The 19,042-nt window shown below is 41.1% G+C and overlaps 1 protein-coding gene across 1 annotated transcript in view; it reads right to left on the bottom strand.

Annotated features, from left to right (window-relative positions):
* The window catches only part of ATP13A4 (ATPase 13A4), a 153,130-nt gene that overhangs the window by 51,755 nt on the left and 82,333 nt on the right, over nucleotides 1-19,042 (bottom strand). The window contains 9 exon segments of the mRNA XM_021070062.1: nucleotides 546-657; nucleotides 1,856-2,009; nucleotides 2,239-2,325; nucleotides 3,855-4,005; nucleotides 9,069-9,130; nucleotides 12,374-12,562; nucleotides 14,767-14,924; nucleotides 15,974-16,144; nucleotides 18,737-18,871. Of these exon segments, the coding sequence (XP_020925721.1) occupies nucleotides 546-657; nucleotides 1,856-2,009; nucleotides 2,239-2,325; nucleotides 3,855-4,005; nucleotides 9,069-9,130; nucleotides 12,374-12,562; nucleotides 14,767-14,924; nucleotides 15,974-16,144; nucleotides 18,737-18,871 (1,219 nt within the window).

The following is a 19,042-nucleotide window of genomic DNA, read 5'->3' on the forward strand; positions in this document are numbered from 1 at the left end:
GACCTCCAAAGCTTATTTTTCCACAAAAATTTTCTAGATTATATGTTGAGTCCAAGCTATATTTATTTGTTTCATTAAGTTGTGTATTTCTTACCAAGATTTTTTCAGACAAGTGTTTTCTAATTTTCAACTAATTCACCAACTATAATAAAAAATTAAGATTATAAAATACCAAAATAGCAAATGAATGAATGACTAAATAAATACATATTTAAAATAACAAAAATAATTAAAAGCCAAACTTGTTTTTGGGTCAAAATAGGGGCATGACCATAATTATGAACTCTCTGGACACAGGTTATATTCATATGTCTGTTATCACAAAGCTGTACATATTTTATGATTTATACAGCTATTTTTTATCAATTCTCCCAGTCAGTGTTCACATCAGCTTTGGGATTTAGGCAGGGCAGAGATGACTATATTCTCATTTACTAAATATAGAGACATTTCATGCATATAAATCAATAAGCTATATCTACTGCCCTGGAGGATCTTCCCATAAAACCATTCTGCTTTATCAAAGTTCTCCCCGCCTCATTTACCTCATCAAGGCAGTGGTGTGGTGGTCCATTTCCAGCTTTTTGTAGGCCAGTCCTATGACCCGGAAGCCCTGTGTCGTGTAAACCTGAAGTTCACTAACAAAACTAGTTGGTACTGTTCAGAAAATAACACATGATTAGTGCACAATATGAACTCAGCTGGTACTGGCAGAGAAATTCTTTACAAACAGATCCAACTCTTGCCCAAGAAAATACATCTCTAAAAAGGTACACAAACAAGTCAATGGGAACCTTAAATATTACTACATTGTCACAGTTGACCTTGTGGGATCCAGTGAAGCAGAATGAAAAGAAAGAATTTAAAAAAAAAAAAAAAGGATAGCCTGGGAAAAGTGTATGATTTTTTTTTCTCCAGTTTAACCAACAGTTATTTATTGAGAGTCTGCTATGGGTCAGGCCTTATGGCTATGCAGAGATTAAACACCAACCCTCACTCTGAGGATCTCTGTCTAGTAGGATAACTGCCAGTAGACTGACAATACAATTAAATTAGGTCATTTCTATGATGCAGGCAATTGCAGCATGATAATGGAAGCACTTGGTACCTCTACCAGACAGGGAGGAGATACTCAGATGGAGAAAGGAAAGATCGTTTTGGCTGAGGGAATATCACATGCTCAACATGGGGACATGAGACAGCAAACCTTGAGTGGATAGTTTATCCCTGGGGAGCACCAGATGTAAAGCTAGGAGTGGTAAGGAAAGTCTGGAAAGTTTGATAGGAATTAGATCATGAAGGCCATATGTGTGGTCCTCCTAAAGGATTTTGAGATTAGCCTGGAGCCTACTGGAAGCAACCAAAGAATGAAAACAGGAAAGTGACAACAGACTTATACTATGTGACGGAAAAACCAATCAGGTCACACTCTGAAGGGTGAATCAGAATAGGGGACACTGAGAACTGGGAGCCAATTCAGCAACTATTAAAAATGGAGAGATGATGAGGGCCTGAGCTGATGGAGTAACAGGGCCATAACGTAGCAATAGACAAGATAGGGACACTGAGGGAGAGGAGAAATCTGGGAAGAATCCTAAATTGGGATGGGGGAGTGGTGCTTTGATTAATTAAGGTGGGAAATAGAGAAAGTGAGAAAGATAAGCTTGCTTTTGGTATTAAGTTTGGGATTCTAATGACTTATCCCATTGGTAATGGCCTGTAGGCAACTGGAGTCATCCATCAAGTGCTGAGGTGACATATTTGGGCTGGAAATACAGATTTGCCAGTTGTAACAGAAGACAGTTCAGAACAGAAGTCAGGACAGAATAGCCAGAACAGAAGTCTGTTCACTTACCTGTCTCAGGTTGGCAAAAGCTGGCCACCCTCTCTGGTGCACCTTTCATGAATGCCAGCCGGTCACCCCCCATCTCTTGGACAATGACTGTCATCCTCTGTAGCGCTGATGAGAATGGGAACTGGTGCAGGATTGCAATCCCTTCCACTGGGACCTGGTTGAGGGATGGAGAATGGAGAGTGACTCACCACAGAGCTTCTAGCTGGTGGGAATTGATTACCCCTCCCACAATCCTCGTTTTAGAAAATAAGGGCAACAAGAACTCACCAGTTTTCACACGAGGAATTCAAAGAATACATATCTCTGGGCACTCAAAATTATGGGCCTGAAGGAATTTTCCCTCTGAGTTAGGTGTTGTCAGGTAGAGAGCAAGCAAAGCTTACCTGGCTGGCTGTTTTGCAGGGCTTAACAACCATGGCACATGCCGGTGCTCCCTTGATATGGAAATCGTCCTCAGAAGTCGCCATTTCCTATTTCATAGGGGATATTTCGTTGTAGAGATTTCTTTCTTGTTCATCCACTAATACTGTGCCCAGATCTCCCCCCTTGAGAAAATAGTCAGATCACCTCAATGTATTCTCCTCCCTTGGCCACATGGAGATGAACCAGACTTAATTCGCCACACACAAAAATAATGCATCAGAAATGCTATAGAACTTAAAAGGCAGACACTTCTGAATTATTCATGCCATTTCTCTGCTCGATGTGCTGTATAAAGGCACATCCTCCATTTCTGAAGGGCTTAACTTGAAAATCGGGAGTGTGGCTAGCCAGCCCCTAGTGTCTTTCTTCTCTCAGTTCACTGCTGCTCCTGCTCTTCCCTCTCTAATTTGGATTGATGGTCCTCAGGGTACGGCAGGGCAGGGACAGTGATGTACGTGGTTAATGTTCAGTAAATACTCAGTAATTGCCATAATAATGACCCTAAATTATAGTCAGAGGAATCTTCTATGCAAAGATGCCAAAATGCTTTATAATCATCTCACTGAGTGACAGAAACAATCTCAGAGGGGAAATTATAATCCCTACCTAAAGATATAGAAACAGTAACTGAAAAGAATGGAGAACGTTACATCAGACTGCTACAGAATCTTGCCCTATAAGAGCAGGAAGGGACCCCAACGCTTGTCTCCTTCAGTGGGGCTCGCACATGTAACACAGGGCCCTGGAGCTGCACCAGCTACCAGGAATGGAGAAGGGCTTGTGGCTTAGGAGCTGGGGATGTCTGTCTCCTAAACTGTACCTTTACTCAACTCCAACTATTTGGTCTTTGTAGGGTGCTTCTGAATAAGGTCTCCTTAAAATATATATTTGTTTGTTTTATTTTATTTTATTTTAATATACTATTTTATTTTGTTTACTGATAGTCACATTCATTTTAAAGTCATGGAAAGCCCCAACAGGTGAGGTGACTTCAGGGGGTCAAGAAGTCAGCACAGGGCCAAGACCAGATCCAGGAGAGCCAGATTCCTCAGTCTGAACAAGCCTGTTTTGCTCTGAAATTGACTTCAGAGTCTCAACAAAAGCTCTGCATGGTTTTCCTTGTTATTGTTTCTAGTCTTAGAGACAAAATCAATATTAAAGTAAGGGGAATAAAACTCCTTGTGACAATGAGTTATCCTAAGAACTGGGGAAGTGATATTTCTTAATCCCCGTGTTCTGGGAAACTTTGAAGTCAGACATGATTTATGCTACAGGTGGAAAGAATTAGAACATAATTATATAATAATTATATTAATACTGTTGAGCCTGTGATACATGCCAGGCACAGTACCAGGGATTTTTAAAATGCACCATTCCATTTAATCCTCACAGTAACCCTAATATGGAAATTCATTGTATAAAGGAGAGGACTGGGCTTAGGTGAGTTTGCCTCTCATTGCCAGAGGTACTCCTTATTGGAGACCTGGCATTTTTTAAGAATTGAATAGCCATGGTAAAACCTGTGTTGGTGTGGCCTTGAAGAAGCTTCTTAGAATCTTTGGAGACAGAGGCTTACCCATGTGGTGGCTTCAAACATTTTGAGGTCCAGTGGGTCTCCTTGGATGGTCCCATCGAGGAGGATCAGAGAGTGGCAGCTGGCCATGGCCGCACACAGTGGGCCCCAGGGCAGAGCCTTGCCTGAGGCAAAGCTGTGGACTTCCTGGAAGCTAAAGAAGAAAAGGGAAACGGCTCTAGTCCTATTCTTCCAGGCCAGAATGGAGCTTTGGGAGGTGACTCTTTTTTAAAATAATAAGTTAAGGACTTCCCATCATGGTTCAGTATAAACGATCCCAACTGTCATCCATGAAGATGCAGGTTTGATCCCTGGCCTCACTCAGTGGGTTAAGGATCCAGCATTGCTGTGAGCTGTGGTGTAGGTCATAGATGCAGGTTGGATCCTGCATTGCTGTGGCTGTGGCGTAGGCTAGCACCTACAGCTCCAACTCAACCCGTAGCCTGGGAACTTCCATATGCCAAAGGTGCGGCCATAACAAAAAAAAAAAAAAAAAAAGACAATAAATAAATAAAATAATAAGTTAATATGCTTTGCTACATTTCCTACCCATTCTCTAATCTCCTTAAATGAAGAGTGTTTCATTTGGCCCTGGTCCTTATGTAAGTTGATGAATAAGATACAGGTCCTGAGGTTCTTACAAGTTCTTTCTTCCCTCTTTTCCTTATCATCTCTCTAGCACTGATTCTAAATCCAGAGGTATAGAAAGAACTAGAAGTATCACCCTTGGCTCTAAGTGCATTCACTTGCACCTGAGCCTCCAGACCACTTTTCCTATGCCATGAGACAGAACAGGCTAGCTCGTACTATGTCTATTTGTGTATTTGCGTTATCTTCCTCAACCTGTCCTTCAGGGCAGGGCTGTCTCTTTACTATATTTTTCTCCAAGATATCTGATGTTTAGTCCACAGTAGACAGTCAAAAAATATATGAGTAAATAAATGAATGAGTCAATTACTGGCAATCTGACAGACGGTAATGGTAAAGAAATGAACTTTAAAAACCACTTTTGGGAGTTCCCGTCATGGCGCAGTGGAAATGAATCTGACTAGTATCCATGAGGATGTGGGTTTGATCCCTGGTCTTGCTCAATGGGTCAGGGATCCAGCATTGCCATGAGCTGTGATGTAGATCACTGGTGCCGCTCAGATCCCGTGTAGCTGTGGCTGTGGCGTTGGCTGGCAGCTGCAGCTCCAATGGACCCCAAGCATGGGAACTTCCATATGCCTTGCTCGGGTGTGGCCCTAAAAAGCAAAAAAAACAAAAACAAAAACAAAACAAAACAAAACAAAACAAACAAACAAACAAAAAACAACCCAACAAACAAACAAAAAAACCCCACCACTTATGAAAAGGACACTGCATTTGCATTCTCTCTTCTTCCAACCTGACTTCTGGTGTCTATACTGCAGCCATCATCACCATAGCTTCCTATAGAAAGTGGCCTCATCTAAAACCTACTAAGATAAAACTCAAAGGCCATATGCAGGCTTCTTCCACTAATTCAGAGTTGATGTCATCTAATAAAAGATGTCCTCTGGACCTTATTGGTCAGTCCCTTCTTAAATGTGTGAATCAGTAAGCAAGTCACAAAGCAGACCATCCTATCTGGAGGACCCTGAGTGGCAGAAAGAGCTTCCTGGATTGAGGCCAAATCTGCTTTTTGGAGCCAGTCAGAATCTACTTGCTCTTCCTCCTCCACATGTCAACTTCTTTCAGATTTGTGGACCAGCTTGGCTGTACCCCCTTTTATACTCCCTTCCTCTAGGATTACATAGGAACGTCAAGCTCTGCCTCCAGTGTGCAGTTTCCAGACCTTTATAGTTACTCTTTCTTGGAAGAGTTTGTATTTTTTACTTTTTGTTATTGACTTAAAACATGGTCTCCAGGGTCAGACTATGACTTCTCATGTTATGGGCACTGCATTTCCTTAGGGTACCTACACATCAGAATGTTAATTCACAATCCAGCTGTATTTCTTCCTGGCTTCCTCATTCAAGCTTCCTTAAAAGCTCAAGAACCTTTTAACTGAGTACTGACCCTGCTGATCATACCTATTTTTATAAATTGAAAGATCAAGCTGCCTCAAAGGTTTACAATGTGTCCCTGGCGTTTTAGTAAAAATCTAAAAGTAAGCAATCATCAGCAGAGATTAACACAGATTCTTGAGCTCACATTGTAAAGCAAACACAGATCAGGAAAAAAGAACCTTATTTTTCAGCTGGCACACAAACTATCCTCCACATATAATTCTGATTACATAGTTCTGGGTTCCTGTGGACTGAGCCAGACTCTGGTTTGTGCAACAAATAAAACTCTGTCATCCCTGTCCTTGAACTTTTATTTGAATGTTTATGATTTATCCAAACCAGGTAGCTCAGGTGGCCTTCCAATGGTTTTGAAGTACCTGGCCCATTGCACAGGCCCTCTTTGGAAAAGATATGAATTATTAGAGATGAGCTCACTTTTATAATATGATAGTTAATAGCTTCTAAGTCAGGTGCTGACTTCTTTCTTTGAATTGAATCCATTTTACCTTATTCTATTAAATGTGTCAAAAAAAGATTTTAATTGCTCTTTTAGTCATTTGAAACCAACTCTGATCTTTCTGAAGTAGGAAAGAGGAGAGGGAAGTAGCGTGAGAGACCAAATTAATCTAGCAATAATCTAAATATGATATCAATTGTTTTTGTTTAAATTTGACAAGTTCTAGAGTTCCCATCATAGCTCAGTGGTAATGAACTAGCATCCATGAGGACATGGGTCAATCCCTGGCCTCGCTCAGTGGGTTGAGGACCCAGCGTTGCTATGAGTTGTGGTGTAGGTCACAGGTGCGGCTTGGATCTTGTGCTGCTGTGGTTGTGGTGTAGGCCAGCAGCTTCAGCTCTGATTCATCCCCTAGCCTGGGAACTTCCATATGCCACAGGTGTGGCCCTAAAAAGCGAAAGAAAGAAAGAAAGGAAGAAAGGAAGGAAGGAAGGAAGGAAGGAAGGAAGGAAGGAAGGAAGGAAAGAAAGAGAGAGAGAGAGAGAGAGAGAGAGAGAAAGAAAGAAAGAAAGAAAGAGAGAGAGAAAGAAAGGAAGAGAGAAAGAAAGAAAGAGAGAGAGAGAGAGAAAGAAAGGAGGGAGGAAGGAAGGAAGGAAAGAAGGAAGAAAGAAAGAAAGAAAGAAAGAAAGAAAGAAAGAAAGAAAGAAAGAAAGAAAGAAAGAAAGAAAGAAAAGAAGGGAATCTGGAAGATAGTAGAATACCTCAAAAGTACTGACCAATAAAATTAAAATAAAATAAAATAAAAACTCTTTCATCTAGAATTGCATACCAACAAAGACAGCATTTAAGAGAAAGAATAAATACATAAATTTGACAAGTTCTTTTAGGTACAGAAAGTTTTAAAAGTCTTGTGCATAGTATGATGTCAACTCAATAAGGAGAAGAATATTTAAGAGATGGAACATATTTAGATTATTTCATTAATTAATTTATTTTTTAATGGCCACACCGAGGCATATGGAAATTCCTGGGCCAAGGATTGAATATGGGCCAAGGACTGAATCCAAGCCACAGCTATGGCAACGCTGGATCCTTTAACTCCCTGGGACAGGCCCAGGATAGAACTTGCACCTCCATAGTGACCCAAGCCACTGCAGTCAGATTCTTAACCCACTGCACCACAGCAGGTACTCCTTTAGTTTATTTTAGATAGACCAACACTTATTGTGCATCTACTCTGTATGCCTACTATAGTGCTATATGGCACTAGAGACACAACTATAAATAAGAACAAGACTGCTCTCTAGAGTTCCTGTTGTGGCGCAGTGGTTAACAAATCCGACTAGGAACCATGAGGTTTCGGGTTCAATCCCTGGCCTTGCTCAGTGGGTTAAGGATTTGGCATTGCCGTGAGCTGTGGTGTAGGTTGCAGACGTGGCTGGGATCTGGTGTTGCTGTGGCTCTGGCGTAGGCCAGCATCTACAGCTCTGACTAAACCCCTAGCCTGGGAACCTCCATATGCTGCTGGAAGTAGCCCTAGAAAAGGCAAAAAGACAAAAAACAAACAAAAAAAAAACTGCTCTCTGAATGCTCATATATTTGAATAAATACGTACACTTTTTATAGAAGCTGAAACAGAAAAATATTAATGAACAAGATGACTGAGTATCTATCTAAAATGATCTTTGGGAGAAAATGAAAAGAACTGTAGAAAGTTTAACACTTATGGCAGCCTTCTTCTATAGGCTAAAACGGTTAGAAGCATCAGATTAATTTTTTTAACCCAGGAAATAGACTCATTTATAAATAGCATGCATTAAACATATATAATTAAAATACTTCATGGGTAAATTGTACATCATGTGCATACTGCAGATGAACATTGATGTACCATTTATATATAAAATAGTTTATGATTTAGGTTGCAAGTGTGAAAGGGAAATACTTGCATTTAAAAAACAAAACATGAGAAGTTCCCTGGTGGTGCAGATGGTTAAAGATCCAGCATTGTCACTGCTGTGGCTTGGGTGCGATCTCTGGCCTGAAACTTCCGCATGCTCTGAGTACAGCCAAAAAAAAAAAAAAAAAAAAAAAAAACCAAAATCTGAAATCAACTATACCTCAATTGAAAACAAAACCTGAAAGTCAATTGTCCATGTTCTGATCAGGCTGCAAGTTGGAGTAGGATAAAAAAGCAGGCAGAGAAGCAAAGTCAGACAAGAGAGCCCCAAGAGAAAGACATGCAAGATGCAAGTCTTCACCACACTGATGTGAAAATTGTCAAAACTGACATCCACTAGGTAAGGTTCAGAGATATCCCCCTTCCTGAAACAGTGTCTACAAGTCATGGCTGTGTTCTTTCTATTAGTACATGGAATGGCTTCAGTTTGTACAAGGAATAATTACCCCTTTGAAGGACAGTATCCTGGTAGTGTCCAAATGACCCACACAGACCCCTGTCTGATATGCTCATAGCAAATCACATTTTAGCAAGGATGTGAATACATCCTTGGATTTTGTGAGTGTCCTGGGGCTGGGATAGGGGTGAGGGAAATAGGCATGTTTTAGTGAGCTTTGGAAATAGTCAAGAAGAGAAATTAAATGAAGCCTACTTGGGCAACCACTGCTCACAGAAGCCAATGCCAAAATCGCTCCATCATTAGTGTTCAGGAAAGAACGCAAAGTTCCGGGGAAAGTGAACCGACAATGCATTCAGTCCCAAGTACTCACCCGTTCCTACCGCAAGGCATGACTCCCCAGAGATCCAAGCCATCCCTCGTTAAGGTGCCTGTCTAAACAGAAACAAGCACTCAGTTTACTCTGAAGATCCAGCACCTCCATAGTGACACTGATAAGTTATGTTTTAACAGGAAAATATATGTCACATTATTGATATCGGCACTTCAGAGAAGCACACAATAAGGTGGTATCTTGAGTCCCGGGTGGAAGCTTTGATGAACTCACACTTGTTGAATGACAGGCTGGCGCTTAGTATCGTTGAACTTCAGTGTTCTCAGTGATAAAGAGAAGAATACAGTGCCTGCTTTACATATTTCAGAGGCTTGTTTTGAGGATTTCATGGAAGATGGAATGGATGGGAGAGTCCTGGGTAAGCCTGCTCTCAGAGCCATGAAGTAGGCAAATCCAAGCCTTGATAGCAGAAGTTAAAAATAGGTCATTGGAAATAAGTATTGCTCTAAAGAAATATTTTGCTACTTGACACCTATTTGGTAAAAAGGTGTTTGTTGGTGTTTTTCTCAGTGCAGTATAGTGATGAAGAGTTCGGACTGGGTTAAAACTCCAGCTGGGTGACCTGGGCCAATTATTTAACCCCTCAAGACATCAGAGCCCTTATCTGCAACATAGTCATAATCACATAAGCCATATAGGGCTATTGTGAAGATTAGTGAGATAATACAAAGTGCTTAATTTAATGCCTAGCATAGAGTAAGAGCTGAGAAAAATGTTAATTGCTCATAATTATTACTTATTTTTCATTCAAATTCACACTACAATTATCTCCCCTGCCTTTTTTCCTTTTCCAAGCCCGAGAATAATATGATCTTAGAAACAGAACATCTTTCCTTGTGATGCTATATGACCACAGAGTAACATGGAAACAATAGCAAGAGCCATGTTAACCTCTTGTGGATCTTGTGGATCTCTCTGTTATTCCAGTAATTAAAAAATACAGCTCTGGGAGTTCCCGTCGTGGCGCAGGGTTAACGAATCCGACTAGGAACCATGAGGTTGCGGGTTCGATCCCTGCCCTTGCTCAGTGGGTTAACGATCCGGCGTTGCCGTGAGCTGTGGTGTAGGTTGCAGACGCGGCTCGGATCCCGAGTTGCTGTGGCTCTGGCGTAGGCCGGTGGCTACAGCTCCGATTCAACCCCTAGCCTGGGAACCTCCATATGCCGCGGGAGCGGCCCAAGAAATAGCAACAATAACAACAACAACAACAACAACAACAAAAAAGACAAAAGACAAAAAAAAAAAAATACAGCTCTGATCCCATTCATTCTCTGCTATCAAAAACCTTCGATGTACTGTTTGATGGGTACCAAATTTCAGTTGGGGAAGATAGAAAAAGTAGAAAAAGTTCTGGAAAGAGATGGTGATGATGGTGGCACAGCAAAATGAATGCACTTAAAGTCCCATAATAATGGTTAACATGGTAGATTTTATGTTGTGCATCTTTCACCACAATAAAAATTAAATTGAGAAAAAATAAGGCAGCAATCAAAAAAGAGGAAGAAAACACCTTCGATGGCTCCCCACTGCCAAAAAAAAAAGTATGCAAACAGTCTTAGCCAGAATTTGAGATCTACAAACACCCTCTCCCACTACTAATGTGTTGTTCTGATCAAAATCACATTCTATTGCTCTCCTGGCTCTCTGCCATATTCGCCTACCTACAATGCCCTGGGATTATAGATCTTTTTTTGGCTGCACCCGTGGCATGCGGAATTTCCTGGGCCAAAGATCAAACCCACACCACACCCAAGTCACAGCTGTGACAACACCAGATCCTTAACCTGCTAGGCCACCAGGGAATGACCTTGTATATATTTTAAAGTTTTCTGTGTATTATATTTGACATGTTAGGAAACCTTTCTCTTTTTTATTTTTTTATTGCAATAACAGCAGTTTTCATTATATGTGAGAAATAGCATTATATAAGTTTCATGTGTCCAGCATTATATTTCTACTTCTGTATACCCTACAGTGTGCCCACCCCCAAAACTTTAACTTAAGACACCTTTCTGAGGGAAAGGGACCACTTCCTGGGATGGAGGCTAACCAATTCTTAAAGATAACAAGGGTCTCAGCCAAGAGCAAGCCTTTGATGTGCAAACTGACCAGTCAGGAATCACCCCTCTTCTATCCAGCCACATTGCCCTGGAGACCACATCCCTCTACCTTAAGCATCCAGCGCCAGGTACCAGACAACAAGAGAGCATTCCTATAACCCAGAGCCCACTGAAATCATTCCAATGAGCCAATTGTCCATCTGCTGTGTACCTTCTCTGTCATGCCTTTCCTGCAGAAACTCCCATCAAGGCCATAGCCTAAGCATTCCTCTCACTCCTGCTTTGCTTCCTGATCAAAATCCAACATCCCTCCTGCAGCCCTGCATGGTGAGACAGGCCTCTTCTGTCTAAGGAAACTGTGAGTAATGTGAAACCTTTCCTTCAGTGGCATTGACCTCTGCCTGTGGTCACTTAGGCATCTTTAAAAATCAAGGCCCAGGCACAAACCATTTCCATCTTACCCTCTTATGGCTCCCACCTTGACCCCAGCATACGTGTATATAGACGAAAAGAATATATTCAAGAGAAGGTAGACTAAGAGGTTGGTTGGGAGTAACTGGCAAGGGATCAAGGATTATTTTAAGCAGTATACTGCAGATGGGAAAATATAGTAAGGAATTGACTGGGAATTTATTTTAATCAAGTTTCATAGTAAGACACAGCTAAATAAACGCTTCCTTTTTTTATTTGTTTGTTAATTCAATAAATATTTATTAAGCACTGACTATACACCAGGCAACAGTCTTAGCATTAGGGATATAGCAGTAAGTAGAGTCAAAGGTTTAAATTCTGTTCCTTGTACGAAAGTTTTGACTATAGAGGGACAAAATGCTATTTTAACTAATTGTGTGTCATAGAATATCAGAGTTGGAAGAACCCTAAAAGATTCAGTACCTACTCTTCCTTCTCTAAACCCTAGAATCTGAGAGCTCAATAAATGTATCTAGGAGCTACCTGGTGACCTAGAGGCTTAATGATCCAGCATTGTCACTGCTATGGCACAGGTTCAATCCCTGGCTCAGGAACATCTGAATGCCATGGGTGAGCCAAAAAAAAAAAAGAAAGAAAGAAATGTATCTGTCCTAGATTATACATCCAACCAGAAATAAAATGAAGTCAGGTGCCCACATCCTAAGTTTCCTGCCTCTCAGGTGTGCAAAGCACCTGTGTGTGGTGACAGTGATGATAAAAATGGCACTGGGAATGAGAATGAAACACACATACCTTGTCAAAGCAGACAAGGTTTAATTGTCCACATACATTGATCCTCTGTGGACTAATGCAAAAGATGCCTCTCTTTTTCAGCCTGCGCTGGGCATAGATAATGCCTGTGGTCAGAGCAGCAGGTAGAGCAGGAGGAACAGCAATGGTGATGACATCAAGGGCTTTCTTCACCACTTCCTCCGGAGGTTCCTGGGAAAGTAAAGTCCCTATTTAGTGATTACAGAGAAATGGATTATGAACATCTTTGTGCATATGATGTTTTTCCTCCTTTTTGTTTACTTCTTTAGGTCACATTCCTTAAAATGATATGAGTAGGTCAAATATGGTTCAAAGGATATGAACACATTTATGGCTCTCAATATAGTTTGCTAAAGGACAATGAAAAAGCTTGTAACAATTCATACTGTTGTCAGTGGAGAACAATGTATCAGTTGGCCATGACTTCACCAACACTGGGTGTCTGGGTTTTATTTAAAAGCCCTCATTTACCCCAGAATTGCCAAAGCAATCCTGAGAAACAAAAACCAAGCAGGAGGCATAACTTTCCCAGACTTCAAGAAATACTACAAAGCCACAGTAATCAAAACAGTGTGGTACTGGTATCAAAACAGACAGACAGTCCAATGGAACAGAATAGAGAACCTGGAAATAAACCCTGACACCTATGGTCAATTAATCTTTGACCAGGGAGGCAAGAACATAAAATGGGAAAAAGAAAGTCTATTCAGCAACCATTGCTGGGAAACCTGGACAGCTGCATGCAAAGCAATGAAATTAGAACACACCTTCACACCATGCACAAAAATAAACTCCAAATGGCTGAAAGACTTAAATATACGACAGGACACCATCAAACTCCTAAAAGAGAACATAGGCAAAACACTCTCTGACATCAACCTCATGAATATTTTCTCAGGTCAGTCTCCCAAAGAATAGAAATTAGAGCAAAAATAAACCCATGGGACCTCATCAAACTGAAAAGCTTTTGCACAGCAAAAGAAACCCAAAAAGAAAACAAAAAGACAACTTACAGAATGGGAGAAGATAGTTTCAAATGATGCAACGGACAAGGGCTTAATCTCTAGAATATATAAGCAACTTATAAAACCCAACAGCAAAAAAGCCAATCAATCAATGGAAAAATGGGCAAAAGACCTGAATAGACTGTTCTCCAAGGAAGATATACAGATGGCCAGCAAACACATGAAAAAATGCTCAACATCGCTGATCATAAGAGAAATGCAAATCAAAACTACCTTGAGATACCACTTCACACCAGTCAGAATGGCCATTATTAATAAGTCCACAAATAACAAGTGCTGGAGGGGTTGTGGAGAAAAGGGAACCCTCCTGCACTGCTGGTGGGAATGTAAACTGGTATAGCCACTGTGGAGAACAGTTTGGAGATGCCTTAGAAATCTATACATAGAACTTCCATATGACCCCGCAATCCCACACTTGGGCATATATCAGGACAAAACTCTACTTAAAAGAGACACATGTACCCGCATGTTCATTGCAGCACTCTTCACAATAGCCAGGACATGGAAACAACCCAAATGTCCATCGACAGATGATTGGATTCAGAAGAGGTGGTATATATACACAATGGAATACTACTCAGCCATAAAAAAGAATGACATAATGCCATTTGCAGCAACATGGATGGAACTAGAGAATCTCATACTGAGTGAAATAAGCCAGAAAGACAAAGACAAATACCATATGATATCACTTATAACTGGAATCTAATATCCGGCACAAATGAACATCTCCACAGAAAAGAAAACCATGGACTTGGAGAATAGACTTGTGGCTGCCCGACAGGAGAGGGAGGGAGTGGGAGGGATTGGGAGCTTGGGGTTATCAGTCACAACTTAGAATAGATTTACAAGGAGATCCTGCTGAATAGCATTGAGAACTATGTCTAGATACTCATATTGCAACAGAACAAAGGGTAGGGGAAAAAAATGTATACATGTAAGAACTTGAGCCCCATGCTGTATAGCAGGAAAAAATTTTTTTTAAAAATTTAAAAAAATAAATAAATGAAAAAAAAGCCCTCATTTAACAACTACGAAATACTACCTTATTAGAATAAATATATTCTCAGATTTAAATGAAAAAAATTGTGTAAGGAAAAGTCCAAGAGTAGAAGCATGTTGATATCACAATTAACAAAGTGTTTTATCCCACTAGATCTGATGGTTATTATGGAACACTTGGTGATCAATTGCTTATAATGGGGAGCCAGGAGTATAGAAGCAGCTTTCAGGAGTATAGCTTTGTTTTCCCAGGTTTGAAAACCACACCTTAGATTAAGGTCATCATGCAAAGTATAAAACATAGATGAGTGTATGCGTGTAAGGAGCGAAAGAACAAAAGCAACTTACCCCGCTGAGCACATAGACGCACAATGTGTAGATCATCCCAATGGTGGCGGTCCCCACGAGGCACAGGAGGAACCTGATGGCATCCCTGTAGAGCTTAAAATTCATCGGCTTGGGGTAGAGAATGGATCTCACCAGGTCCCCCTTGGCAGTGTTGAATCCTGAAGCAGCAAACACCCCCCCAACATGCTCAGGATGACAAAACTCACTGCTAGTGCTCTTCTAATCCTCAACGCAGACTTTGTTTTCTTTAGAGGGGCTTAAGCCATGCTTAAACCCAAACGCAATTAAAGGATAATTGGCAAAACACCTAAGTCTTAGAATAGATATATCTCACCTCTTTCCAAACTGACTTCACTCTGGTTTTCCTTCCTTCTACTTCTAATTCAATGCATCCCAGAGACAGGAAAGCACCAGGTGGGGGCAGAGCACAGCTTTTCCAAATAAAGCTTCATTTTATGGAAGTGATTTACACGCATAAACACTCACACACACACACACACACACACACACACACACACACACTCTCACACTTGAATTTAAATTAAATGACCCAGTAAATGCAGATAGATTTATTTTCAATTTGTTTTTTTTTTTAACAGCTACACCTGTAGCATATGGAAGGTCCCAGGCCAGGGGTCAAATCAGACCTGCAGTTGCTGGCCTACACTTAAGCCATGGCAACAGAGGATCCTTAACCCACTGAGTGAGACCAGGGATCAAACCCGTATCCTCACAAGAGACAATGTTGCGTCCTTAACCCACTGAGCCACAAAGGCAACTCCTCTAATACTTTTCATCATCAAGTTTTCAATTCCTCTCCTGCCCAGAAAGACCTTGAGATTAGTTCTTTGGGTTAGAAGACCTGAGTTCTAGGTCCAACTCTGTCAGTGACTGGCTGTGTGATGTTTTTCTACAATTTCACCTGAATTCATGTACAAAATGGAAACATGGATTTTTGTTCTGCTCACTTGATATGTAGAAATAGTTTATAAACTAAAAAGCACAGAAATATTAATTGTTGTCATCAATGTTATTATTTTTACCAAAACGCATACTCCACATTTCAATTCACGTTTTAAACATCTGTATTTTCATATATTAGATTTGTTCTTGAAAGACTGCTCCTTACCTAATTCACTCAAGGCACTAGACAAACTGAGCAAAAACATTTCCTTAAAATAGTAAAACAAAGGAGATGCTAACTAACCCGTTTGCAGTACCACTGCTTTCACGGTCCCAGAGCAAGCCCCCTTGGCCTGGATAACCTCGGTTCCACAGAAGAGGACATGCCGCTTGTAATCTGCTTCACTCTGTGTTTTCCAGGGCACAGAGCTGTTCATCTCAGGTAAAGGGGTTTTAGTGACTGGGATGCTTTCTCCTACAAAAAAACAAGCATCTCATTTTGTGTAAGCCATGCAAACAGGACCTCATCACAGGGCAGACCTTTTTTGTGAGCCTGTGGCAGGAACAACCCTGGATCTAGGGGATACAAGGAGAAAAACAGTTCTTGTTTTTCAGAGGTTTGTAGTCCACAGGGGAGACAGACACGGAAACCAATAAATCTAACGTCATATCATAAATACTCTGAGTGCTGTAAAATCAAACATGGACGCTGAAATAAACATTTAGTGAATAGCAAGTTGTGTGGTCTAGAACGTGGGGCCATGAGAGCTATGTAGGATGCAAGGTATGGAGGGCACTCTGTGCATGCACTTAAGGGTTTAAATATTTCTTTATTTTATTTTATTTTATTTTGTCCTTTTGTTCTTTTAGGGCCACACTCGCGGCATATGGAGGTTCCCAGGCTAGGAGTCCAATCGGAGCTGTAGCTGCCGGCCTACACCACAGCCACAGCAACGCGGGATCCGAGCCACACCTGCAACCTACACCACAGCTCATGGCAACGCCAGATCCTTAACCCACTGAGCAAGGCCAGGGATCAAACCTGCAACCTCATGGTTCTTAATCAGATTCATTAACCACCGAGCCACAACAGGAACTCCCCAACATATTTCTCTATAGGCACTGTTGGCAGGAGGGAAATCAGGAGGTATTTAACTGATTCAGCAGAGTGCCACGACTCTGTTTATGTATAAGAGTATATTCTGTCTGCAGTACAGGGAATGAATGAAGTCTGATGAGGGTGGAGGCTGGACATCTAGGTGGGACACATCACAAGAGTCCTGGTTGAAGAGGACAAGGTCTGAACTTTGTCAGCTGGCAGTAGGAGTAGAAAAGATACAAGTTTTGAGAAATAAATCGAGCAGCTACAAAATGTGGGGAAAATTTTATAGAGGCAGATCCATAGGGACAGAGGAATTTTAAATGGCATCCTGCTTTCTGACTCGGAAGGATGAGCGGAGGATGGTTTTAATCACCAACGTAGGGATTCTAGGAGGAAGAAGAATAGCCTTTTGGTCCCAGAGGTGGAGATGCTTGTGGAACGACCATGTTGAGATGCTTTGCAGGCAGTTAGATGTTTATTTGGGTCCAGAGTTGAGGGGAGGGGCCTGGACCAGAGATATTTAGTCACAGTTTATCACCTTAGAGGCAATAAGATAGCCATGGGAAGAGACAAGATTACTTAGGTATGGAGTGAAGAGTGAGAAAAAGGAAAGGTCGAGGATCCCTGAACCACCTCAAAATGCAGAGATGGAGGAAGAGGAGCAGTATAGGAAGCTTAAAAGTATTGTTAGTGGCCCAAAACCGTGGCGAGATGGTGCTATCTTGGAAAACTTAGACAGAAGAGCATTTCCAAAGGAAGAGATGGTCAGAATGGTCCAATGTAGCAGACAGGACCATAAGATGAGCAATGTAAAGAATCTATTGGATTTGCCAACTGGGATATTAGTGATTTTTGCCAGTTCCCTGGGAGGGGCAGACTTCATTGTGTTGAAGTGCTAAAACAAGGTGGTGAATGAGTTGTGAAAATAACTATGGCCTGTTCTGAGAACAAAACTTATTAAGCCCTCTACTTCCATCTGTAAAATAAACAGGATAAAGTCTAGGGATATGTGCCAGTACAGGAGGGCCACTTTCACTAATGGTACTTGGCATTGCAAAAGTCCCAGCAGGAAGGGATTGTTGTCACTCTATGATTAGTTTTGTTTTGTTTTTTTTGTGGGTTTTTTTTTTTTTTTTTTTTTTGGAAGTTCACGTAGGAGGCAGCTGTGTGCCCTTGTCTCCATTTCATGCTTTCCTGGTCTGCCAGGAGAAACTGATCTGATTTGGACTTTAATAGGAACCACAGTACATCAATATGTATTCACAGCCTCCAATTCCATCTCTGAAAAAGACTTCATGATTCTTTACCTCACAGAAAGGTTGGCAAAACATCTCATAAATGCATACGTGAGTAAGAACTTGAAGCGCCGTGACCTAGAGCGAGTCACTTCTCTCTGAACCTCAGCTTGCATATTATGATAGGAAGTCCCTCCCAGCCCTGGCATGCTGTTTAAAAATGAAACACTTCATCCAACACAGGCAGTGTATATTTTGAAAGTAGCAGATTTGCCAATTCCTGCATCATCAACTTTTCGACATTTTTAAACCAAGCTAGGAAGAGCTTGGATTGGACCCAGGGAGGTTGGGGGATGTTTTTCAATGGTTCTCAGTGGTTTTAAAACCCTCTGTGTTTATCTGAGGATGTGTTTTATAAATATTAAATATAAAGTCACAGATGATTCTGAAACATCTAACGATCTCTAAAATCTTTTAAAGTAAAATGACAGGGTTGAAATAATTCTTTGCTCAAGAAAGAAATGCTAAGAACTGAAAAAGTTATAACCATATCCGACCTAACAAATAGAAAGCAGCTTTAATTTGAACTCCAGGATCTATCCAGTGCAGGACTGTTAATAAGATTTGTGAGCATAGGAGGGACCCATAGCAACCCCAGGCTTTGCCATTACCATTCAGGAAAAACCCAGGAGAAGCAGCAGAGGCTATAAGCTAGGTGTTAGAACCGTACCTGTCAGCATGCCTTCATCTACCACACAGTGGCCATCAATCAGAATGGCATCACATGGCATTTGCACTTTGTTCCCCGTCAAAATTAATAGATCTCCAGGTACCAGGAAGCGTGATTCCAGCTCCTGGACTCCAGCTGAAAGTGTGAGGAGACAAAGTGGAGTCAGGTTTTTTCCCACAAAAACACAGTCCAACATCTACCTAAATTGGAAATCAATGAAAAAGCAACCAGGGCATATATTAAAAGGAGGCCATTCCTCAACCTTCATTCAAAATCTGCAAACAATAAAAAAAAAAGGCAATCATT

The sequence above is a fragment of the Sus scrofa genome, chromosome 13 (genome assembly GCF_000003025.6).
Source record: "Sus scrofa isolate TJ Tabasco breed Duroc chromosome 13, Sscrofa11.1, whole genome shotgun sequence".
Taxonomy (NCBI): domain Eukaryota; kingdom Metazoa; phylum Chordata; class Mammalia; order Artiodactyla; family Suidae; genus Sus; species Sus scrofa.